Source organism: Thamnophis sirtalis, unplaced genomic scaffold (assembly GCF_051295495.1).
Source record: "Thamnophis sirtalis isolate CommonGarterSnake01/CBP01778 unplaced genomic scaffold, rThaSir2_p1.2 scaffold_5, whole genome shotgun sequence".
NCBI lineage: Eukaryota > Metazoa > Chordata > Lepidosauria > Squamata > Natricidae > Thamnophis > Thamnophis sirtalis.
The window spans coordinates 70,084,095-70,109,520 of record NW_028261385.1 but is presented as its reverse complement, the minus strand read 5'-3'; the positions used below and the strand labels follow the sequence as shown (position 1 = coordinate 70,109,520).

The 25,426-nt window shown below is 39.8% G+C and overlaps 1 protein-coding gene across 1 annotated transcript in view; it reads left to right on the top strand.

Annotated features, from left to right (window-relative positions):
- The window catches only part of TMC1 (transmembrane channel like 1), a 78,771-nt gene that overhangs the window by 8,602 nt on the left and 44,743 nt on the right, over window positions 1-25,426 (top strand). Inside the window, exons 3-6 of the mRNA XM_087717003.1 lie at window positions 17,139-17,189; window positions 18,056-18,365; window positions 19,488-19,625; window positions 21,437-21,527. Of these exons, the coding sequence (XP_087573129.1) occupies window positions 17,139-17,189; window positions 18,056-18,365; window positions 19,488-19,625; window positions 21,437-21,527 (590 nt within the window). The remainder of the gene's footprint in view (window positions 1-17,138; window positions 17,190-18,055; window positions 18,366-19,487; window positions 19,626-21,436; window positions 21,528-25,426) is intronic.

Here is a 25,426-nt window from a genome sequence, read left to right as displayed (position 1 = left end):
GAAGAGACTCTCGCTTTAAGAATGCTGATCATAATCTCCAACTTAACTACCTTATGGCCCAGATGGATTCTCCTCAAGGGTTTTTTTTAGAATTCTTTTTAATAGGCAGGAACATTAAATAAACACTGTAGAGCCACACTGGCGTTTTAGATCAGCTGCAAATAGCTTTTTGTCATAGCCCAGCATAAGTATGCATTTGATTGGTTTTGTTTTTAAGGTAAGATGCCAGAAGCACATTTGAGAAGCACTGGCTGAAATCTGATCTCTGACAAATTAAATATAAACAAGGTCACTTTCTCTAAAATTCAGGGAAACACAGGAGACAGTTCCAAAGTTGCCTTGACACAGAGAGATATTGGTGATGTTTTTCACTAGAAGAACCTTGTTTTGAAGTGGTTAAAGTTCAGGGATCTCGCTGAATTGTGTAGCAAGAGCACATGTGCTCTTCATATCTGGGAACAGTATTATTATTATTTTTTCCAAGTTGGACAGTTTGGTGTCTAATAAATCACCCTTCTCCACAATGCTTATTTAACAATTTTGACTAATTGATCAAAGCAGGACACAATAGTACATAATAATGAAAAAGCCCTATCATGTACATACTGTTAATCTCAGTCCTTCAAGGTAGATTAGGTGGGGAAACAGCTCCACAGGAAGTACAGGTAGCCCTTGACTCATGAACACAATTAAGCCCCAAATTTTTGTTGCTAAGCGAGACAGATGTTAAATGAGTTTTGCCCCATTTTACGATTTGTCTTGCCACGGTTGTAAGTGAACAACTGCGCTTGTCAAGTTGGTAAGTTCGTAACACGATTGTTAAAAATGATTTGGCTTCCCCATACTTTGCTGGTCAGAAGGTCAGAAAAGGAGATCACATCACATAATCCCAGGTTACTTCAACTGTATTAAATATGAACAAGTTGCCAAGCATCCAAATGTTGATCAACGTGACTATGGGAATGCTGCCATGGTCATAAATGTGAAAAAGGGTCGTAAATCACTTGTTTGTAGTGTCATAACTTCAAATGGTCCCTAGACAAAGGGTTGTAAATCAAGGACTACCTGTAATTTATGGATAGAGACTATAACAGTGATGGCTCACCTTTTTCTCCTCGCGTGCCAAAATCAAGCACCTGCCCACACCCATAATGCAATGCGCCTGCCTCCTGAGCATGTATGCATAATCCCCCCATGCTCTGCTGTCCCCCAGCGCATGTGCATGACTCCCCGGTGCCTCATTTTGGGCCGAGCAGGCCTCCCTGAAGCCTCCTGGGACCAAAAACCAGCCTCAGGGGGGACATGTCACACATCCCTGTGCTTCCCCCAACACCTGCACGTTCGCCACTTGCCCCCTGCACATGCACCCCAACCCACGCATGCATGCGCCCCTGCCCCTTTGCATATGTGCACGGGTCTCCTGTATGTGCAGCAGAGACCCGGATATCAGCTGGCCGGTGGGAGGCATACACTGTGGAGCTGAGCTGGGCAATGGCTTGCGTGCCTATAGAGAGAGCTCTGCTTGCCATCTGTGGCATGCGGGCCATAAGTTCACCATCACAGGGCTATAATAACAGATTCTTGCATGTCTGTCCATGTCTTCCTTTCTCTCTCTCTCTTGGAGAAGGGGGATGCGTGGTGGAATAACAACACTATCCCATCTCTCTGGAGTTAGCACATGCTTCTTCTGCACCTGATGTTACCCTAACAGTTTCTGGATTCCTTCTCAAAGGTCATCTCCCTGTCTCTCTGCAGTTGACAACTTCAAATGGAACTGAAAGAGCCTTGGAGTTCAAAATAGAAGCTCTGACTGTGTCCCAAATAGATACGGATCAGAGCATGACCCATCACTTTCTGTTCTTCCAGAATGTTGAGATGCAACTCCCGCCTTCCCTGAGTCACGATATGGAGCATAGAATTGCAAGATTATTTCATGGCCACAGACAGCAGCAATTAGTGCCACTTCCTGGTTTTCAGGCTGCTGCCAAATTTCTTTCCAAGTTCACGTAGTCAATATCTGTGAGGTTAGACATGAAGTTAAGACAGACAAGAAGTGAATCAGCAAAGTGTGCGAAAGCGATACTACAAAAATACTCAGTGTTAACAGAATTGCTAAAGGATTTCTGCATTTCCATGATTCCTTACAGAGGACCACATTAGAGTACAAGAGAGGCTTGTTATAGCATGGGTGGAGAAAGGATGGTTCTACTCCAGAAGTCCTTTATAATAAAAGAATGGCACAGTTCATAACTATTGTTATATGACGTGGCTATTTCTAAATTAGTAAGGGAGAAGGATCTTTAGAGTACTACAGCAATAGAAAGCAATATTTTCTAAGAAATATAAAACAGCCATTCCTTGTTGGAATTGTAAACTAAAAAAGTTTTATTCTTTTTTTTAAAACTACTTCTTATAATGTCCATATATGGCTTTTATTTTTTATGTCTATTTGTATGCTGCCCAGAATTGCTTTATGAGGGAGATGGGGACTTTCTAAATCTGATCTATAAACAATAAATCTGATCTATAAACAATAAACAATAACTAAATAATAAATAAATAAATAAACAGAGTAAACCTTTGAAATGGTACTAATTAGATTTCTGTAATAAGCACCAGAAGCAAAACATATTTCTATCTAAGTGTATTTTTTGATTAAATTTTATTACTCTAGTCCTTCTTGAGATTAATGAGATTATTCTACCTATATAAACAGAGATTAAAGATGTCTAGAATTTAACAAGGACTTTACACAGATAGTCCTCTACTTATGACTGATCACTTAGTGACCATTGGTAGTTCTGCCAGACCCAGAAAAAGATATGTATGACTCAGATTTCAATTTCCCATTGTTGCAGTGATATGATTATATTTTGTACACTGACCTGCATTGGTGACCATTTGCAGCTTCCTGCAATCATGTGACTGCAATTTGTAACAATTTTGCTGGAAACTGGCATTTACTTCCAGTTTTTTTCAAAAAAGCCAATGGTGCTTACTTTATGACTACCATGTTTGCTTCATGACTGCCATAAAATATGTCATAAAATCCAAGAGTATTCTAAAAGGCACATCTATATTAGATACTTTTAACAAATTGGCAAATTACTGATATTAATGTTTATGGAATGGTAAATCTCCAAGGCTTTTCCTTTAAAATGGTAAAAAATGAAGGGCTTTTCATATAAGATGCATGTTTTACTTTTCCTGATTTTTAGTTATTAGTTGAGCCTATCTATTAACTTCTGCATTGTTTTGGAACTAAAATTATATTGATGATCACCATGAAAGGCCCAATTGCAATAAGAATTTAAAATTTGGGCAAGAATTGGGTAGGAATTTAAACTTTGAATCCTGTTCTTATGAAAAACTGACCTTTTTAAAAATAATCTATCAGTTTTAAATGATGGGTAACATTTTGTTTTGGCTTGGGAAGTATGAACTGAAGGAAATATTTAGTCAACTGACTCTTAAAGCTACTATTACAATTTTTGAAAGATTAGAAATAGTAGAATGACACCAGATCCATTAAAACATTGGTTCTGCTCCTGTTTGGACCAGACAAGCTGGTTGCCTAAGAAACCATTCTGATTTTGAACATATTAAAGACAGCTTTTTTAAAAAAGGAACTAAACCAACAATTCTGTTTTAATGACAGATTAATTTATTTTAAGAAAATACTTTTTACAAAATTGTGGGCTCCTTAATGGATGTCTAAAAATGTTGGTTGTTGATCTTATTTTAGAAATAGAATGAATGTGAAGGCACAGACTTTGGTTTTGTCTTTTGGCAGATTATTTTTGTTGTTGTTGTTGTTTGGTGCCTTCAACTCAGTGTTGACTCCTGGTGACTGCCTGGAATAGTCCCTTCAATATTTGGGCAACTGTTTTAGAAGTGGCTAGTCATTGCCTCTTTACTAGGGCTGAGGGAAAGGAACTGACCCAAAGTCACCCAGCTGGCATTGTACTTAAAGTGGGACTTTGACCAGGGGTGAAATTCAGCAGGTTCTGACAGGTTCTGAGGAACCGGTAGCGGAAATTTTGAGTAGTTCGGAGAACCTGCAAATACCACTTCTGGTTGGCCCCAGAGTGGGGTGGGAATGGAAATTTTGCAATAACCTTTCCCCAGGAGTGGGGCAGGAGTGGAGATTTTGAAATGTCCTTCCCCCTGCCACCCTCATCAAGCCATGCCCACAGAACCGCTAGTAAAAAAAATTGAATTTCACCACTGACTTTAACCACTATACCTGATTGGCTCTCCTGGTAGATGCTTATTGACTGGATATTCTTACTATCTTGAAACTGGATCCTAGAATGAAATTATGATTTAAATATGTCCGTGAGTTATTGAATTATATTCCACAAATTTAGAATTTAGGTATTTATGAAGAATCAGTCCAGCAAGCCTGGGACTGTTGCCAAAAAGTTCATTATGTGTTCTGAAAAAGACAATTGTGGATCATATATCAAAGCCTGGTTTGATGAAATGTGACCCTGCTCGGTGTTTGAGTTGACTCTTTATCAGTTTGAAGGAGACACTGGACAATGTGATTCCATGTAGTCAGGATTCAGTTTATTATTTAAAAAATGAGCTGTAGCAATTTCTGTCTAGATGTATCTGGAGTGTGTATTTGGTTTAGTCTTTTTCTTTGTTAGTTTTAATGACGTTTATATATACGGTACCTTTTGTTTGTATTTGTGTTAATATTTTTTAGCCACAAATGAAAATATCTTGCCATACCATCTGCTCTTTAACACTGCGTATGCATGGGAAATGTAAAAAAAAAACACCTCTCTGCATCTTCAGTTCACTTACTCCTCTCTTTTTAATCATTACTCCTTTAATTTTAATTAACATATTTCAGGCACCGTCTACTGACGCTGGAGCTCAACCTTGGTAAGTCAAGGTAATTCCTGAGTCTGCTTATTATCTTAATGATTACTAATAGTCAAAGGACAGTGTGTTCTGTTTTCCTTATCTTTTTATCCTGTTGGCCTTGGTTCTAACTGCAACACCTGCTAGACATGTGTTCAGAAAATGACATTTAATTAAAAAAAAAATATTTTTTGCTTGCTCTTCTCTCTCTTTCTCAATCTTCCCTTCTCCAAACCTAGAAGGAGGAAATCAGAGCTAGACCTTCTTTGATTCCTATTATGGGTAGTCCTTGATTTACAACCTCAATTGAGCCCAAATTTCTGTTCCTAAGAGAAACATTTGTCAAGTGATTTTTGTCCCGTTTTGTGACTTTTCTTGCCACAGTTGTTAAATGAGTCACTACACTTGTTAAGTTAGTAACACAGTTATTAAGTGAATCTGGCTTCTCCATTGACTTTGCTTGTCAGTTGGTCGCAAAGGGGATCACATGAAACTGGGACAGTTGCCAAGCATCTGAATTTTGATCACTTGACCTTGGGGATGGCTGCAACAGTCGTAAATGTGAAAAATGGTCATAAGCTTGGGACCAGGTTATCTGAGGGACCATCTCTTGCTGGTCACATCTATCTGACTCATCAGAGCGGGGAGGCAAAGAATGTTGCAGGTCCCATCCCCGAGGGAGATACACCTGATGGGACTCAGAAGAAGGGCCTTCTCTGTGATGGCTCCCTCTGTCTGGAACATCATTCTTTCAGAGATTAGAATGGCCCCCACTCTAACATTCTTCTGGAAGGTGCTGAAGACCTAAGCCAGCCAGAGGGCCTGGGGGACCCAGAGTGGGATGGTACCCATTAAATGGCTTGTGTGATCTACTGTCGCCGGGGTAAGTGGTGGGTGGGGAGTAGCAGGTGATTTTATTTTATTATACTATATTAATTTATTTGATCCTTTTTATTAGTTTTATTGTTTTAAATGATGTTTTATATTCTGTAAGCCGCCTTGAGTCACCATGTGCAAAAAGGCAGCAATATAAATTCAACAAACAAACAAACAAACAAACAAATACAAAGTCACTTTTTCAGTGCCTTTGTGGCTTCGAATAGTCACTAAATGAACTATTGTAAGTCAAGGATGATCTATACTAGACTGCCTCTTTCCATATGACCCTATCTATCTGTCACTTGTGGTCTTTACTGAAGGCTGTCCTTGAATAAAACCCACTTGCCAAAGATAGGCTGATGCCAGAAATATTTTGTAAACATCACCATATGTGTCAAATTCTCTCCCCTGGACTGATCTAGCATCATCTTTGCTTTCCTTTGAATGTTGGATTAAAGTGTGGCCTGTTGTCTAGACCAGTGGTCTCCAACCTTGGCAACTTTAAGACTTGTGGACTTCAACTTCCAGAGTTCCTTTGCCAGCTTTGTTGGCTGAGGAACTCTGGGAGTTGAAGTCCACAAGTCTTAAAGTTGCCAAGGTTGGAGACCACTGGTCTAGACCACTGAACTGCAATTTCTTTCTTCTCCCCAGCTGCTATTGATACGTTAAGACTGTGTGATCTGCTTTAAGCTGGCTCACACTTTTGAATTTGAAAAGAAAGATGCTTTTCTATATTCTATATTTTGTCAGGCTGTCAATTGTCATTTTAGTTTTCTGCTATTATACTTCATCTAGGAACATTCTGGCAGGAAGGTAGAACCTTATCCTCTAAATAAATTGAGCATTTATGGTATGGTACCATGATGGTGAACTTATGGCACGCGTGCCAGAGGTGGCATGTAGAGCCCTCTCTGCAGGCATGCACGCTGTTGCCAGCTGGTCTTCCAGTTTCTGTGTGCTTGTGAGGGCCGGCTAGCTGGTCTTCGTTTGTGCCAGAGCACCGGAAAACCGATCAGCTGGCCGGTGCACATGCGTGTGTTGAAACTGGAAGACTGGCTGGCACACACATGCACATTGGCTAGCTGGTCTTTCAGTTTCTGGCGCTCTGACTCGCACGAAGACCAGCTGTCTGGCATAGATGCCAAAAACCTGAAGACAAGTTGGCCAGGGCGCATGGTTGCACCAAAAACCAAAGATCAGCTGGCTGGCATGCACATGCGCACCAGTCACTTGGTCTTCAGGTTTCTGGCATTCCAGTGTGCGCATTCCGGTTTGGGGACTCGGTGCCAAAAAGGTTCGCCATCACTGATATAGTATAACTGGTTGCAGGACCTACTCTGTAATTTAGAGAATTGTTGCTAACTTGTTTCTAGAGTGGAATTAATGTTCTTTTGCCTAATCCAGAAGTGGTCTTGGTTACTTTGAGGTGAAAGAAGGTTTGAGCAAGTATAACCTTAGAACTGTTTGTACTCCACAAGCGACGGTCACTGGATATTAATATGCTGTACATTTCTATAGGACTTAGATTTTAGTTATAAGTCAGCTATCAAAAATATGCATCAGCATGAAATAAAGATGATTGACACTGCATTTTTGCCTCCTATCAAATACTAGGGAAATTGAATTTTGCTTTACTTTGGAGAGAAACAGGCTTTTTTGTTTTTTGTTTTGCTAATATATACTATTTTAATTTTTAAGATGTTTGCATTTATAATATATTTTTTCTTAATAGATTGATCTTTTAATTTTGCTATTTATTTATTTATTCATTTTTATATCCTGCCTTTATTACCGTTTGCTATTTTTTTATTTCCTGTGGTGGTGGTGGTGGGGAAAGGTTTATTTTGGCAAAATCAAAATGAATCAAATAAAATTTCGATTTTACTTGGCTCTTTTGCTGTTTCAATATGCTTGTTTAGGTTACTTAGGAATCTTAAATGTGTTGTCCCAGTTTAAACATGATCAGCTTCATGAATACACTGGCTTTGCTCTGAATCTCTCTGGAAGAATGCAAAACTGCCAGTCTTCTCTGTGGGGAATGAAACTCAGTCAACTGTTTTACATTGAGTCAGGCTGTTGTCTCTGAAAACTGCTGGATTGGGAATATGTAATCCTCTAGATGTTGGTAGCAGATTACTCTAAACAGCTTTGCCAGTATGGCTGAGAGATCTGAGAGTTGTAATGAAGCCACACATTTGTGCATCTCTGCCATATTGCCTACCTGGTCTGGTGGCATTCCCAAAGCAGCCTTTCAGAACCCGACAGATGTGCTACCAGTTGGGAATTCTGGATTGCGATGTCAGTACCTTTGGAGAGCACCAAATTAAGATAACATCACTGGATTTTAGGAAAATAGTTCCATCGATAGCTCTTTTTAAATCATTCTGTATATATGTAGAATATCTGCTCTTTCACTAACCTGGAATCAGAGGTGGTATTCTGCCAGTTTGGACCAGTTCACCCAAACCAGTAACAGAAATCGCAGGTGGCCCCATCCACCCGCTCTGGTTCTGTGGCATCTCATTTAGGCACTTTTTAGTCAAAGTGCATGCACAGAAGGCTGAGCACATGTGCTGACATGGTGCATGCACTTACATTTGTGAACCACTAGGGAAGGTAAATGAATACCACCCCTGCCTGGAATCCTGTTTTGATCTTTATGTACTGCATTTATGACATTATGCTGGACTAGATATAGTCCATTAAAAAGACCATTATAACTAATGATCTTCTAGCTCAGTAGCTCTCAACCTTTACTTTACCTGGGACCCTCTTTAAATGTCTTTTGTGCAGGGGTGAAATCCAGCACGTTCTGACAGGTTCTGAAGAACCCGTAGTGGAAATTTTGAGTAGTTCGGAGAACCGGTAGTGAAAATTTTGAGTAGTTTGGAGAACCGGCAAATACCACCTGTGGGTGGGAATGGAGATTTTGCGGTATCCTTCCCCTGCCATGCCCACCAAGCCACGGCCACCAAGCCACACCATGCCCACCAAGCCATGCCCACATGACCGTTAGTAAAAACAAATCGAATTTCACCACTGCTTTTGTGGCCATGAACCATGGCCACAGTCCATCAAGACTTAATATTTAAATCATAATATTTCTTCAAGCTTCCCTGTGATGACATTGAGTTCCCCCCTCCTCATGAGAAATCAGCTTGAGAAAAACTGTTCTAACTTATTCTGGGTCATTCTTGTACCACTAGTGACTTACAATGTCTTTACAGCATCATCCAGCTATTGTTTAAGTGATATGAAGCCTGTCTAATTACTGGGCTCTTATTTTGGCACAACAATGACTGGAGAACTCTAGAAGACACTATAAGATGCTAGTGAGGAAATGCCTTCAGAGTTCCTTTGATTCTTTCTTGTGCGAATTCTTAGCCGTATCATTTGCTACATTTTTCCATGCCAACTTCTAGAAACTTTCCTACCGTAGCAGAAGTAGTATTCTCATTCTGTCTGAGGGGAGTGGGAAAGAAACAAGGTGAGAGAAACCCTTCAACTCTCTTGACCCTTCTATGCTGCCCTTAAATGATAAACTAAACTTTCATGAAAAATGAATGACCAGGGAAATTAGTCCCTTCTTCAATTTCAGAGAATGAAATTGCAGTAGGACCCTTTCACTGGCAGACAAAACTATGTTGATATGCGAGACACTTTATCTTGAGCTACTTATCCTGATCATTGCCAATGCAGGCAGCAGCTCAACCACTCTTGTGAAATACAGTCACTATGCCTAGACGTGAGAAGCCAACGGCCTCCCCAAGTAATGGTAATGACAATTTTAATTATACATCTTATTCCTGCAGTCTTTAGTTCCGTAATCCTGGTGTGTTGCAGGTTATATGGAAACTTCTTTTTGACACCAAGTCTCTTTGAGAGAACTTGCTTTGCCTCTGAAGCTTACTTTGGTCATATGGCTTTTGGCTTTCTCTTTTCATTCTGGTGGTCTCACTCCTTGCTTATGAAAACTCGACATGGCTGTTCCTTGTTCTGCATCTGCAGCAGTTCCATCTAAGAGAGGAGAAGAAAGCAAAAAACACAGTTTGGGCTCATCTTGAAGTCTCAGTACAGGCATGACTTTGTATATATTGTATGACAACAATGCAATTTGGCAGTCGTGAGATGGGGAGAAATGTTAGTTTTTCCAGCATGCTAACATCAGCAGGGTATTTTTCCTCCGAAAGTCATCTGGTTTTATAGTATTACAAGTTGGTTTTCAAGGAAATTGTTCATGTAAATTAATTATGCTAGTTGGGATCAGGATTTTGCCTACTATGGAAAAGAAGATGTACCCTTTCTGGAAAAAAGTATACATGAGAAACTGGACCATACATTTTAATCACAGTGTTTCCCACCCTTGGTATGGTTAATATAAACCATATCTGCTGTATCATTAAACAGTATTGGAAAATAATTTAATGTAGAATGCAACAAATTTTGAAAATTGTAATCCCGTTGCAACCTAAGATATCTTGACTAAATTTCCCTAAACTGTATATCCCTTCAAAATGCACCAAATTAAATTGTATAGGTTAATGGCTGTAAGGTTTTAAATATCTTTTATTGGATAAGTTCTTTGATTCCCCTTTTGGTAGTCAAGATAACTAAATTGTGGGACTTTCCTCAATGTTTAGAATAACTCTCTGTTTAAAAAATAAATAGACACATCATAGAATTTAATTCTCATTGGGAATCATTCTTGGATTATAATCTTATATAGGGAATTGTGCCACATCTAAAATTTGGGTTTTAGAATTTGATGTAGAATTTACTGGACTGATTTATGTATTGTGTAAAGGATTCTTTTAAGGATTTAAGGATTTCAACTGTGTTAACCAAGCATTTTCAACTCAACATTCAACAGAAAATGGATATGAAATGTTTTGCCATTTTTTGCTTTTTTAGATTTGTTGTTTATCCAGTCAAATTTCATCACTTGCATTTGATCCAATTGTGTTATCCACCTCTTATATTTTTTTCCAAAAATACAATGAAATAACAAAAAAGATAATTCAAATTAACATTGGCTCATACTACATTCAATAATAATTATTTCTTTGAAGGAAAACATATACTTTGTCATGTAAATGTTATGTAGCTAATTCCAAAAATAAATTGTGAGGAAGAGTGATTCTGAATTTTCTTGCTTCAGTACTAGATTCTCTTCTTTCTGAAGCATCAGCTTTTTTTATACAAATGTCAGTGATTTTTAGGATCAGAAAAACTTTAAAACTTGTGCCTAAACTCAATTTAATTAAACAGTCTAGAGTAACATTCACATTCCTCAGATGAATTTCTCTTCTTCTCTCTCTCTAATTTTTAACTTTTATTTTTTTGGTAAACAACACACTGGTCTTGTCTTCATTAACTGAAATTCAGAATGTTTATTGCAGCTGTGAAATATCTGAGACTAATTGACTATAATACCAAGCATGCTTATTATGACTGCATACTTATTGGGTTCAATGGAATTTACTTTCCTGTATGTCTTACTTAACCAAATTCAAAGAGAAAGATAGATGTAATCGTGTCCTTGCAACAGAACTTCATCTGCCTTAGCTTTTGCCTTGTTTCCTTTGCCGCTGGCTCAGAATTAGCTCCATATTTCACCTGGATCTTGGCAAATTGTCCCCAAGGCGCTCTGCCCTATTTCTAAAATCCTTAATAAATTTAGTAGCAGAAATAATACAAATAGCCCTGGCAATTAATCTTTTCCCAAGGATACTGATATGGTATCTCCTAACCAAAATGACTCCCCTCAGTCCAGGGGTGAAATTTACTTACCTTTGCTACTGTTTGGTAGCACAGAGTGTCAAAATGACGTCCAGGCGGGTAAGCAAACAGCGGGGGGGGGGGGATCCGCTGTGCCATGGGATTTAGATTAGTTAAATCCTGCTTTCTAGCTAATATAAATCATGTGGCACAACTGATCATCAGGAAAAAAAAGTCAAGGCATTTTTTTTACTACCGGTTCGGATAAACCACTGGCATCTTTACTACCAGTTCAGGTGAACTGGTCCGAACTGGTAGCATTTCACCCCTGCCTCAGTCCAATGGTAGATTTTAATCTTTCCTTGTGAACATTCATTCCAATTTGTACAATTGGTATGTACAAGATTTGGGAACATTTACTGATCTGGTTTCTCCTTCAGAACTTGGAGCATCCTTAATTAGTTATTTGACAAGAATGAGCTAGAGCAGGGGTCTCCAAACTTGGCAATTTTAAGACTTGTGGACTTTAACTCCCAGAATTCCTCAGCCAGCCATGCTGAGACACCCATGATGGCTGGGGAATCCTGGGAGTTGAAGTCCACAAGTCGTTTTCTTTCCTTTTCCCTTTCACCTTTGGGAGAAGAGAAATGTCAGTAATCTCTACTCATTACTGACCATCACAACTGCTGTGGTGATGTATGAGATCATTATAGCCTACAACTGTCTTCTTGAGCCATTAAAGAAAAAAGTCTCTCTTTCGGTTGCTCTTTGATTAGTTTTCTATATGATGGAAAAAGGAGAGGCTTTGAAGTATCTTTTTTTTAAATGGTAGGAATGGGAAATGATTAATGATATTCAGGGGTGGGCTTCAAAAATTTCAGCAATGGGTTCTCTGCCTGGTTGCTAGGTGGGCGTGGCCTAGTTGGCCTCCTGCACCATGGTGGAGGGAGGTTTTTTCACCTTCCCAGGTTCCGGAGGCTTTCCTCGAGTGTGTGGGAGGCTGAAAACTGCCTCCCCCAGGCTCTGGATGCCCTCCAGAGGGCAGAAACATGCCCATTTATCGCCTTCCAGAACTTCTGAGAGGCCCGTTTTTCACCCTCCCAAGCTTCCACGTGGCTCCTGAATCCAAAATGGGCTGCATCTAAAACGGGCTGTGTGGAGACTCCTCGGAGGGGCAGGGCAGGGCAGCATGGGGCGGAATGGGCAGAGCCAGACAGGGTTGGGATTTGGAGGTTCCCTGAACCAGCCATAATGTTAGCTATGGATTCTCCCGAACCTGGGCGAATTTGTAGCAGCCCACCCCTGATGATATTCGAATCAAAGACCTATCAAGGGAAACAAAACATCTCCCATCAAAACTGGCAGGGCAAGCTGCTATATATAAACAGGGAACAAATTTGCATTGATAATGTAATGCAATGTCTGCAAGCAAACAATCAAGCTCAGAGCATCAAGGACTCCACCAGGGACGTGCAGTCAGGGGAGGCAGGGGAGGCAGAGCCTCACCACTGTCATCATGAAAAGAAAAAAAAATGTAAAAGGAAAAAGGCAAGAGCTGAGGTCAGGCTGAGTTAGTTGCTGCCAGAGTCACCGTGGATGACTCTGCTTAATTGTTTAAAAAAGCCTTTAAAAAGCACCCTCTACAGGAGGAGGCAGGAGAATGACTGCCTCATCTAGTCTGACTTTAAGCGTTTTATGATCACTCAAGCAGAGTTAAGCAAGGGTTAAAAGTCTAAAAATTCCTGACGTAGGTGAGGCACATCATTCTCCTGCCTCCTCCTGTAGAGGGTGTTTTTTTAGAGGCTTTTTTAAACAGTTAAGCAGAGTCATCCACGGTGCCCCTGGCAGCAACTAGCTCAGTCTGACCTCAGCTCTTGCCTTTTTCCTTTTACATTTTTTTTCTTTTCATGATGACAGGCAAGAGCAGAGTTGAAATCCTCTCTGAAACAGCTGGAAAAGGTACGTGTGGGTCGGAGGGAGGGGCAGGAATTCAAACTTCATCCTCAAGTGTAGATCCCTCCCCAAGTGTAGTTTGATTGCAGGCAGAGCCACGTTGCCTTTTCAAACACATACACACATACACCTGGATAAAACTATATGTCCAGCTTCACTGATTACAAGTTTGAAAAGGCAACGTGGCTCCGCCTGCAATCAAAGGCTCAGATTGGAAGGCAGCAGGGGAATGGGGGGGGGGTATGGCAGAGGAGCTGCTTTCAAGTCTTTGGAAAATATATCCAATCCAACTTCTGTGTTTGTGTTTGTTTGAGAGAGAGTGAGTGAGAGAGAGAAGGGGGTAGGAGAGATAGTCCAATCCAACTTCCCTGTGTGCGTGTGTCTGTTTGAGAGAGGGGGAGGGAGAGAGAGAGGGAGGAAGGAGGGAGAGGGAGAAGAAAAAGAACGAAGGAAACTTTTTCGCAAAGGAGAAAAACAAATGCTGTCACTTTAAATCGGAACTGAGCGTGCCTGACTGTGGAATTCTGGGAGTTGAAGTCCACAAGTCTAAAAAAAAATGAAACCCACCACTGTGTCAGTGCCTCACCAGCCATAAACCTCACCGCACGTCACTGGACTCCGCACGGAGAGGTATATGTAGGTGAACCCACTGCTTTAGTGTATCTTGCAATACATATCGTTTTGCAAGCTTTAACTCATTCAAACCCATTGTGCAGCCATTCCATTAGCTTTAGAATACAGTACTTCCAAGAAAATTGTCTTCCTGGAACACTAGTGAAGGCATTATTGCTAATAACAGATAATGCCCTATTCTAGCAGAGAATTTTTTTTTGAAAGGTGTTTGTCCTCATCTCTCTAAAGCAGTACGCTGCCTGGGGAATCCTGGGAGTTGAAGTCCACACATCATAAAATTGCCAAGGTTGTGAAACACTGCAAAGATTTTAATTGTCTATGATGTTGTTGTTAGTTGTGAAATAGTGTCTGACCCATCGCGACCCCATGGACAATGTTCCTCCAGGCCTTCCTGTCCTCTACCATCCCCCGGAGTCCATTTAAGCTCATGCCGACTGCTTCAGTGACTCCATCCAGCCACCTCATTCTCTGTCATCCCCTTCTTTTGCCGTCAATCCTTCCCAGCATTAGGCTCTTCTCCAGTGAATAATTATTTATGAGACCAATGACTGCTTCCAACAGAAAGCTTATAGCCCAATCCCCCCCATCCTCCCCCACAAATGGCTGATATATTACTGACTTTCTAGAAAGAAGTTCTGCTTTGTATGCACACAATATATGTATGTGTCTCTCCCCCCTCCCTCCCCTCTCTCTCATTCAGCTGTCAAATTTTTAAAAAAACTGTGACTCTGTTTTTTACATGATTTGTAACATTCCTTCCACTCTTGGTTTAACAAATCAGCAAGGATGCTGTTAAATCAAATATTTATTTTAACCGACAAAATGCGCGCCATTGCATTTTTCAGGTGGGCTAGGTTTCTTTCAGATGATGAGAAAAGGGAAAGCAATGGAACATAGTATGATTGAAAGAATGTAGACATCTTAAATTTTATTAGAGAAAGATGATTCTGCACGTGTGCAACTAAAACAATCTGAGTGCCAAAGTCAATACCACATGGAACGGTTGGGCTCCACTATTATTTTTTAACAGCAGTCATGGGTTACTGCTGGAATTGAGTATGGATTGCAGCTTCGAGGAAGAGAAGGTGTACCCCTTTCCCTTTGTACTTTTTTTTGATCCAATTTAAATTTAACCTCTTTTCCAGTCAGACTGAGAGTCCGATGGGCCACTCAGTACCTGATACACCATCACCACCCACTCAAAATCACAAAGGAAGATTCAATCTCTTTCTCTTTTGCAACTGGGGAATCTTAATGTAGTCAGGAGTTTCCCTAAGGACAGAACTGGCACCTGGGAATCCTTCTTCTTCTTCCCCTTTCATTCTCTGAGTCCTACCGGTCTCATTAATCCCTGAAACATCTTCTTGCAATCCACTCTCTCTTTCTCCACTGACCTTGCTTGGACCCATGGGCTTTTTGCATTGAACATTCTTTCTTTCTGAGCCATTGGGTGCAGCAAATTCTGTTTCTTCTTGGTGTGATTTCAGCATTTCTTTTTTGAACCTATTGGAGACCTTCTCAAACTGCTTCTTTCTGCATCTCCTCTGGGAAGTTTTTTTTTTTTTTTGTTAGCCTTGGAGTTGGCATGAGGAGAGGATTTCCTCTCCTCAACCAAATATTCCTTTGTTATCTATTTATTAGCAGGAAACATCCTATCAGTCTTGGAGTTCACTCTTCCCTCATTGGTTGTGGAAAGGACTTGATCCGATTCTGCTTCAATTATTAGCTTATTAGTAAACTTCTTTGCAAAAAAAGCCACACCTTTGTGGCTTTATGCTTGGTTCAGGGCTTTCAAATTCCTTTGGATCTCAGTAGAGCTTTTGGTCTATACTCTCTTTGTTAAGCTTTTTCATAGAAGTTGTTATTTGCTCAGTCTCACCACTGAACACACCATGATATTAGTTCTCCAGATCAATTAGACAAAATACAGCATGTAACATCCTTGGTGTGAACCATTTGCACTTTTCTTTATGACAGGAAGGATAATTAAAAAATCAGCTCAAAAACAAAATTCCTAAAAATGCACACAAACCAACCTAAATTTCAATTCTTAACACTTGTGACCTCACCCCTCCAGCGTTGGTCTTCCAAGAACCTTAAAAGAGAGGGAAAACACAAAGCTTTAGTCAGTGCTTTCTCTCTTCTTCTAGAAAAAGCTTTGTGGTACGCCTGATCTACAACACTTCGACAATAATGTGCTCCTATTGGCTGCTTTAGGTTGCTGGAGGCAGGGAGCTTCCCTGCTGGTTTCTGGGCACTGTTTCCCGGGATTATTTTGCTCTTGACTCTGGAAGGTTCCATTCTTTAATTGGGCTTTCCACTGCACCAATGACTCTCCAATCCCCAGCTGATTCACAAAAGAGACCTAATGGGCAAACAGACTTCTCTCCCCACTTCTGTCATCACTACTTAGCAGAGTGATGAGGGTAGTAAGACAGGAGGCCCACTTCACTGGGCAGCCCTTCCCTTTAGACTGGGATGATCAACTTTGGCAACTTTAAGACATCAGCAGTCAGAATTCGCAAGCCTGCTATGTGGGCTGGATAATTTTGGGAGTTGAAATCCATGAGTCTTAAAGTTGCCAAGTTTGGACACCTCTGCTCTAGGCTAAACCATACTCCTACTTTACTGCAGCTCTGACCCAGCCCTATGGAATAGCTGTAGTGCCTGATCTATGGGTTGGCTGTTGCTTTTTGTCAAAAAAGAGAGGAGAGCCTTCTGTGATTGACAGGGAAACTTGTATCTGTTGTTGGTGGTTTGTTCTCTGAACTGGTTATCTAGCTTTCCACCATTTCATCATCAGGCTATGTGACATCCTCAGTGGGTCTTCAGTTGAAGCATCTTGTTTTCAGTTCTTCACCACCTTTATTGATTTCTGATCCACGGAATGGATGGGGCATTCCCAGTAAAAGTGAACATGTTCCATTTTACTGAGCCCATCTTCTGCTCACAATTAAACCACTTCTAAACTCATAGGTGTACATAACAATTGATATGTGTAAAATGTATCTTCTTCTTTCAAAAAGATGTCACTGATCACACAGTTTTCACAGTGTACGATATCTGCTTTTTCTCCACAGTGGATATTGAAGGACACAATGAGGAAGACAATGCTACTGACAGTGAAGAAGGTAACTACTCTAAAACGTATGTTATGGAGAACATCTTCAGCTCTAGACACAGCCTTTCCTGAACCTCCCATATGTGTTGATGCTAAAGGTGTCATCAATTCCAGCAATCGTGACTGGAAAATTTTAGGATTTGTAGTGCAACATATTTGGATAGCTTTCTGGTTGGAGAAGGGTGAAATAGTATCTAAAATTTATAAGCATGTTGTAAGATAGCTAAAACTGGTTTACTTGTGATTTCTGCTGCTGCATATCTTTAATTTTTGGGATTTGCAAGATGTATTAAGCATAAACATGGGTTGGGTTCTCACAACTAAGCTAAGCTAAAATGCAGTTGAGTAGCTTGTGAGTCACTGTATTGTGGGAAGAGGGCAGAGAACAGAGAGAATCATTTCTAAACATAGGTGCTTTCAGTGTTTATAGTATTGACCGTGTTTTGAGTAAATACCGAATGTATTGCTCAGTTTGGGAACAAAGTCATCAGAGTCATACTTTAGGTATCATTTAGGTCACCAGTGCTTTGCACTGTTTGATGAAGTTGAACACTGAATTCATATAAATCCTTCTAGAGAAAAATATTAGCTTAGTCAGTCTAACTAAATTATGAAGTTGCTATTTTGGTAATAGTATCTCATTTCAGATTGAAATGCTGTAGTTTAAAATGTGTGACAATAAAGCTGAGTTCTTAGAAAATGATCACCCTTGAAATTGTGGGAGCTATATTTCAATTATTGTATTACGAATGTCTATGAGACAATGCATTCATGGAATGGGAAAATAATAATTATATCTGAGATGAAGGACAGAAGAGGGACCAGGTTCCTTTTGTGCTGACTAAGCTAAGTGTTTCTATCTTCTTTTCTATGAAGAGGAACAGTCTGAACAAAAGAAAAAAGCATCAAAAAGAAAGAAAAATGAAACCGAGGAAGAGGATGAGGATGAAGAAGAGACGGCTGCAGAACGCAGGAGAAGATACAGGAGACGACGGAGGAAAGATGGGAATGAAGGCAGTGAATCCGAGGGGGAAGCCCACAAGACCAGGAAGAACAGAGAAAATCAGAAGATTAGGGATGAGTCCAGGGAAGATGACGATGAAGAGGATGAGGACAAAAGAAGCAAGGACAAGAAGAAGGAGAAGAAGAAAAAGAAAAATCAAGATAAGAAGAGAAAAGGATCAAGGTACTCTTTTCTTATTCATAGTACTTGGTAGTATTATTATTATCTCAGTCAACAGATTAACCGGTATTTGTTCTTTATAAAACAACCTGAGACTTTTAGTTAAGCAATCATTCTGTTTACTGAAGGTGACAAATACATAATTCTTACTCTATAGTATTTTGCCCCTGCTAGCAGTCGAAATCCCTCTATATGTCTGAGACTTCAGTTTCTCAAATTTCCAGCCATGAAGGCTGTCCAAGTTTAGCATAAAATAGGATGAAGAAAATGATGCATTTGCTGTCATGAAGTCCCCTTTTTCCTCGTATCCCTCAGTTAAGCAACATTGCTTACAGATAAGAACTGACTGAGGCACGTCTATTAAAATTCACCCAAATTAAATTTTAGTAGGTATGGGAAAATTGGCTTTCTCATTAATTTTTCAGAATGTTGCTTCAATTTCTTCAAGATTGCTTGGTTTCGGTTTTGTTGCAAGGGAAGTTGGAAATATTGCAAGTGCAATGTATTTTTAAGAAAAGCAATATGTAATAAATTAATACATTTTATTCTCCCCAACCTTGAGGTTGGTTTCATTATCATTGTTCGTTATCAATATTCAAGACTTGCATCTGCTGACTAAGAATTTACCCATTTGGCCAATGGAAGTTCTTTTACCACATAACAAAGAAAGCTAGTAAAGTTAAGCAATATATAGCTACTTCTAGATCGGGGTGTCAAGCTTGATTTCATTGAGGACTGCATCAGGGTTGTGTATGACCTCAGGGGGAGGGGGCAAGATGGGCATGGCCAGAGTGGGTGTGGCCTGCTCTATGTCACTCATGTTGGCCTGAGCACTCTGCAAGCGAAAATGGGCTCCTAAGCTCTGTTTTTGGCTGTGACTGCCTCCTGCAACCCTCTGCCAGTTAAAACAGAGCTCCATTTTCACTGGCAGAGGCACTGTGGACTGGTTCTTCAGTGTTTCCAGGGTGGCCCCGCGGGCCAGATCTAAACACCCTGCAGACCAGATCCGGCCCCAGGGCCTTGACTTTGACACCCCTGTTCTACACCTTCTCATAAATGTTCAGGAAAGAGCTCGCCCTTTTTATACCCTTAAGATTGGTCTCTCTCTTTCTCCGTCCCCCAAAGCTCAGATTCTACTTCTGAAGAGGAAATGACAGAGGAGGAACTGGCCAAGTTGAAAGAAGCTGTGGAAGAGAAGAAGAAGCTGATTTCCACTTTGCGAAACAAGCCTTGGAATATGAAAAAGAAACTGAAAGTCTTGAAGTAGGGTCTTGATTTATATAATAATTAACCTAGAGTCTGAGCTGTGAATTCCAATTGCTTTTAAATTCTTCTTCCCATAGATCTGGATTGGTTTTTTAATTCACTACACACTTAGGGGCAATAGAAATGGTAAAATATAAGATGTAGACACTCTTTTGAACCGAGGCTCCTTGTGACTCCCTGGGCATGCGGTTTTTCTTGACAACTGTCTAGGCAGCTCTGCTATTCCTTGGAAGCTTCCCAACCCAGCATTAACCAGGCCTGACTCTGCTTAATATCCAAACCAAAACATGTTAAGAAAGCTGCTACCATTTGTTAAGACCTAACCAGGCTGCTGAAAAGGTGAACTTATATCTACCTTAAATTATGTTCCCGTCATACCTTAAGGGTGCTACTATGAGGACTGGCATTGTGAAAATCCAATATTTGTAAAAAGGTGACCTGAAAAGTTAAAATTGATCAATATCAATAGGACATTTCTCACTTGTGGGATTTCAGCTAATGCCTGAATCCCTCTTGACCTGTTCATGAAAAGTTGGCCCACCTATTCAAATCTTCAGCAGTGATCTCTTAAGCTGAGTAATTCATTCTCACTGTGGCAACACTGAAACAGCCTCAGTACTGGACACCACATGCTTGGGGAGTTGTAACCTTACACTTGCAATTAATTATTAAGCCAAGCCATTTAAGGACAATTATGCATGGGCTAATAAAACTTTGATGTAGTGTGTGTTGGTAATTTGATTAAAGTTCCTTTAATTTAATAAAGCTTTCATGAGCTAACTGAGAGTGTACATTTTACTCCATCATGGGTTATATAGCATTTGCCTTGAACACATGCTTATGGAAAACCCACTTCCATATTTCCTGTGTTTTTGACATTACCTCATTTCTGTCTAAGGTTGCCTGGGTTCTATTTATTTATTTATTTTTGCTTAAATGCTTTTGCAAGTGGCTGAAGTGACACTTGGTGTTATTTAACATTTTGGTTCAATGGCTTGTTCACAGAACTTCAATTTCAAATGTTACAAGGCATTCAGGGAGCTTTATAGGTCTACAGCTGCTGAGGTGGGCTTCAAAAATTTCAGCAACGGGTTCTCTGCCTGGTTGCTGAGTGGGCGTGGGCGTGGTGGGCATGGCTATTGTGAGCATGGTCTAGTCGACCTCCTGCACCACAGCGTGGGTGGATGGGTGCGTTTTCGCCTTCCCCAGGCTCTGGAGTCTTTCCTCGAGCTCTGCGAGTGCAAAAACTGCCTCCCCTGGGCTCCAGAGGCCTTCTAGAGGCCAGAAATGGGCCTGTTTCTGGCCTTCTGGAACTTCTGGGAGGCCCGTTTTCCCCCTCCCCGAGCCTTCATGTGGGCCCTGTACCTGCCTCGCATCCAAAATGGGCAGCATGGAGACTCCTGGAAGCGGCAGATCAGTGTGGGAGGGGAGGATGGGGCCAGCCAGGGGTGGGATTGAAGGTTCTCTGAACCAGCCATAACATTAGCTACAGGTTCTCCTGAACCCGGGTGAACCTGTAGCAGCCCACTCCTGTACAGCTCTAAGTACATACATGTCATAACATGCTTGTCAGGAACTCTGGTCAAGTACTTTTAACTGTGGAATCCTCGGTGTTCTCTGAGCTCGGTTATTGCTTGCAGACTTTTTATTACCCAACTAGATAACTCCATCAATGCGAGTGAGTGTGGCATTTGCTCCTTCTTTGTACACTTGCCCTGATTTCTACTGGTTTCAGCATGTTAACAAATAGAACAATGTTTTTATTTCTGATTTATCAATGTATTTCTTTCTTTTAAAAACTTGATTAGAGATGCCCAGCGTTTTGTGGAAAAATTTGAAGGGGCTCTCGGGAAAGGCAAAGGAAAGAAGTTTTATGCATATAAAGTGATGATGATGAAAGTAAGCCTAATTTCTCCTTATTCAAACTCTGTGAAGTAGCTCAATGGAAATAGCTTATTACTTCCATCTCCCTAGATGCCTCTTTTAGGCTAAATAGCTCCATTTTCACGTAGATTGCATTTAGCCTTGTTTTTTTTTAAAGAGCAAGATCAGACAAATACTGCAAAACACCATCCTGGTTTTGCAATCAATTTTGAAGACATAGGCGTTCTCAATCTATAATATTTATGAAAAAGAAGGAATAAAGTAAAATAAAAATAATGTTTTTAATAAAGTAAATAAAATAAAGTAAAAGAAAAGAAACTAGATCAGCAAGTTCCATTCTTCAGCTGATAGGGCTTAAATATTAGTATATTAAATTCTGATGATGTTTGTGTGAAATCACACTGTAAATCGTCCAACTAAGAAGTGTGCAAAGTATTGATGAAGATCACTAACACTAGGTACTTCAATGTGCATTTAGAACTGCAGTTTTAAGTACATTCATCCAGAGTAAATTAGCTAGGAATAAGAAAAGAAATGTTTACAGAATAAAGTGTATTAAGCTGCATAGGTCAGTTCAAATGTTTTGATAGAGGCCCAGCTCTACCTGGCTTCAGGTGATGAAAGGTATGTTAGAGTTTGTTGCAGCAATCACATCCAGAAAGCACACACAGGTAACTGATTCAGCAGGATTCATTAACTTCTCTTTATATATAATATAACAGATGACACAATACTAAGGTGACCAGATTTTCAGATTGGTAAAGAGGGACACCTTTGACCGGGGTGGTGGTGGTGTTTGATTAAAAATTTTATACTGAGGAACAAAATTTTTCATACAACGCAAAAATAGTATTGTAATGTTTTTTTTATTTCAACATAACTACAATTTACAAATATAAATTGTAACTATTGCCAAACATCCGAATTTTGATCACGTGACCATGAGGATGCTGCAACAGTCGCTAAGTGTGAAAATGGTTGCTAAGTGTGAAAAATGGTCATCAGTCACTTTTTTCAATGCCATTGTAACTTTGGTCACTATATCACCTTTCTTGCCACAGTTCTTAAGTGAATAAATGCAGCTGATAAGTTAGTAACATAAGTAAATCTGGTTTCCCCATTTGATTTTGTCAAAAGGTGATTATATGACCCCAGGACACTGAAACCATCATAAATAAGAATCTGTTGCCAAACATCAAAATTTTGATCGCGTGACCATGAGGATGCTGCAACAGTCGCTAAGTGTGAAAATGGTCGCTAAGTGTGAAAAATGGTCATCAGTCACTTTTTTCAATGCCATTGTAACTTTGGTCACTATACCACCTTTCTTGCCACAGTTCTTAAGTGAATCTTAAGTGAAGATATTATATCTTAAGTGAATCTTAAGTCTTAAGTGAAGATGTTATACAGTAGAACCTCTGGTCACGAACACTTCTGACCAAAATATTCACATTCTCCTCCCTCCCCCCCCCCGCTGCTGATTTCCCCTTCTGCACCATTTTTTTTGTAAGCGCCAAATTTCCAAAATTAGGTTTGATTCATGACCAAATCAGTTTGCGACCAATGTTATGGAACGAATTATGGTTGTGACCAGAGGTTCTACTGTATTCATGCCTTTACATACTCTATATCACCTCAAAATGTTGCACAGCCTTCATAAGTTTCTAATATAGATAAAATTAAATACAGCATCAAAACCATAAAAAAGTAAAATTAACCTGGCTGGAAAATCCTATGCCTTCTTGCTATTATTACTGACACACTTGCTGCAGTATTTGATGGCTAAAAGAAAAAAATATATTGTTAAAGTGTGTATTATGTTCACTCCCATGTCTTGTCTGCTGCGTTGATTTTGAATTCATTAAAAGAGCTTATTTTACATCAAATCCCTCTCATATTATTCTCCTATGTTCAATAAGCCCTAAGAGACAGCATACTATACATGAAATTCCTGTAACTGAATATTTAGTAAATTGTGGAGCTGAGTTTATCCAATTAACTCAGTTTTTGGACTTGAGTAATCACATATAATAAAGGAAATAAAACTATTTAGAATGAAGTGTATTTGTGATTAAGGGTGTCATGCAGAAACAATTATAGTTTTGATCAGGAAAATACCCTAAAAAAACCCTTTTGTTCTTTCAGGTTTTTTTTTAATGATTTTTTCATGGCACATCACATATTGTTTTGAATAAAAAAACAGCAGCTGCACATTTTTAAAAACCTACATTATTTTAAAATGCATTAAAAAATAAAAGAAAAAAACCCAGCACACTTACAAGCAGGCAGAAACTCCAAGTCAATATTTTTCAAAGAAACTTTCCACCATTTTGGAGCAGTCCTCCATCCTCCGTGCCCCTCCCCTCTGGAAAATCCAGGAAGTAACACTGGCGACCTCTCTAGCCATTTCCTGCAGCTCTATGGTACTAGATCATTTTTTTCTTATAAAATGAGGTAAACGCGACCGGTGCGGGGTGGGTGGGGGAGGTCCATTTTGTTGCTTTAATGTTTTAATATCTTCAATGAAAGTACTGAGACACAGAGAGAGAGGGATTAGACAGGGTGTCTTTTGTCTTGCCCCGGTTAGGATTTCTTAAGCAAATCCACTGGGCTTTCAACATGAAGCCAGAAAATTGGGACTTTTTTAAAAGGCGGAGGGACACGGGAAAAATTGTTATAAAGCGTGCTTGTCACGCTGAAATCAGTACGTTTGGTCACCCTACACAATACCAAAAGCAGGTTTTCCAACGTGGTAGAGAGAATACAAGCAAACACAAGCAGAGGAGAGAACAGTTTCTGTTTCAGTTTAGAGCAGCAGACTAGTATTGAGCTCAGCACAGACTAGAAGCTTTAGTATTGAAGTTAACCTAAGCCACGCCCAGGCTCCTTGCTGTCTGCTTGTTGCTCACACAGCAAATACTGTTTCAGCTTCTAAACACCCTCATTGGCTAACTTGTTACCAAACAGTCCCCCATTGGAGACCTGTTGCCATGTCTATTCCAGTCTATGAACATTCATATTCTGACAAGGCATTATTAGGTATTATTATTAGGATACTTTATTGTCACTTTGAATTGGCATACTAATCGGCATACATTAAAATGAAATTACGTTGCATACAACTGTCAAAGGATCTCCATCTCTAATATACACTACATAAACATGACAAGATAAATAAATAAATACAAAATTATGCATGTGCCCACATATATTATCTGACACAGAGAAACAACATAGTTTAGTTTGGATGTATACATGTACATGGCAAGAGAAACAAATCTTGCACATTTACCAGACGGATGGCATAAGGAACAAAGCTGTATTGGCATTGGTACTGAAAGGGCACAGAAACTTTCTGCTTTTAGGTGTCTTTCATAATAGATGTAAGTCCTCAACTTACAATTGTTCATTTAGTGACCGTTCAAAGTTACAACAGCACTGAAAAATATGACTTATAACTGTTTTCACAGGCATGAGCTTTGCAGCATTCCCATGATCATGTGATCAAAATCAAGATGCTTGGCAGCTGGTTCATGTTGGTGACCTTTGCTGTGTCCCTAGGTCATGTGATCACCTTTTGCGACCTTCTCACACGCAAAGTCAATGGGGAAGTTAGATTCACTTAACAACTGGATTACTAACTTATCAACTGCAATGATTCACTTAAGATCTGTGGCAAGAAAGGTTGAAAAATGGGATAAAACTCTCACTTAGCAATAGAAATTTTGAGCTCAATTGTGGTCGTAAGTTGAGGACTATCTGTACACAGATAGGCTGAAACTATTTGTATAATATTTCTAATTAATATGGCAGCTTGCTTTGGTGAGGTGTTCAGGTTTCATTCTGAAAGAAACAGAAATGTACAGAGACATTAAAGACATCACTGCCAAAGCTATTCTGACAAATGGATTGTG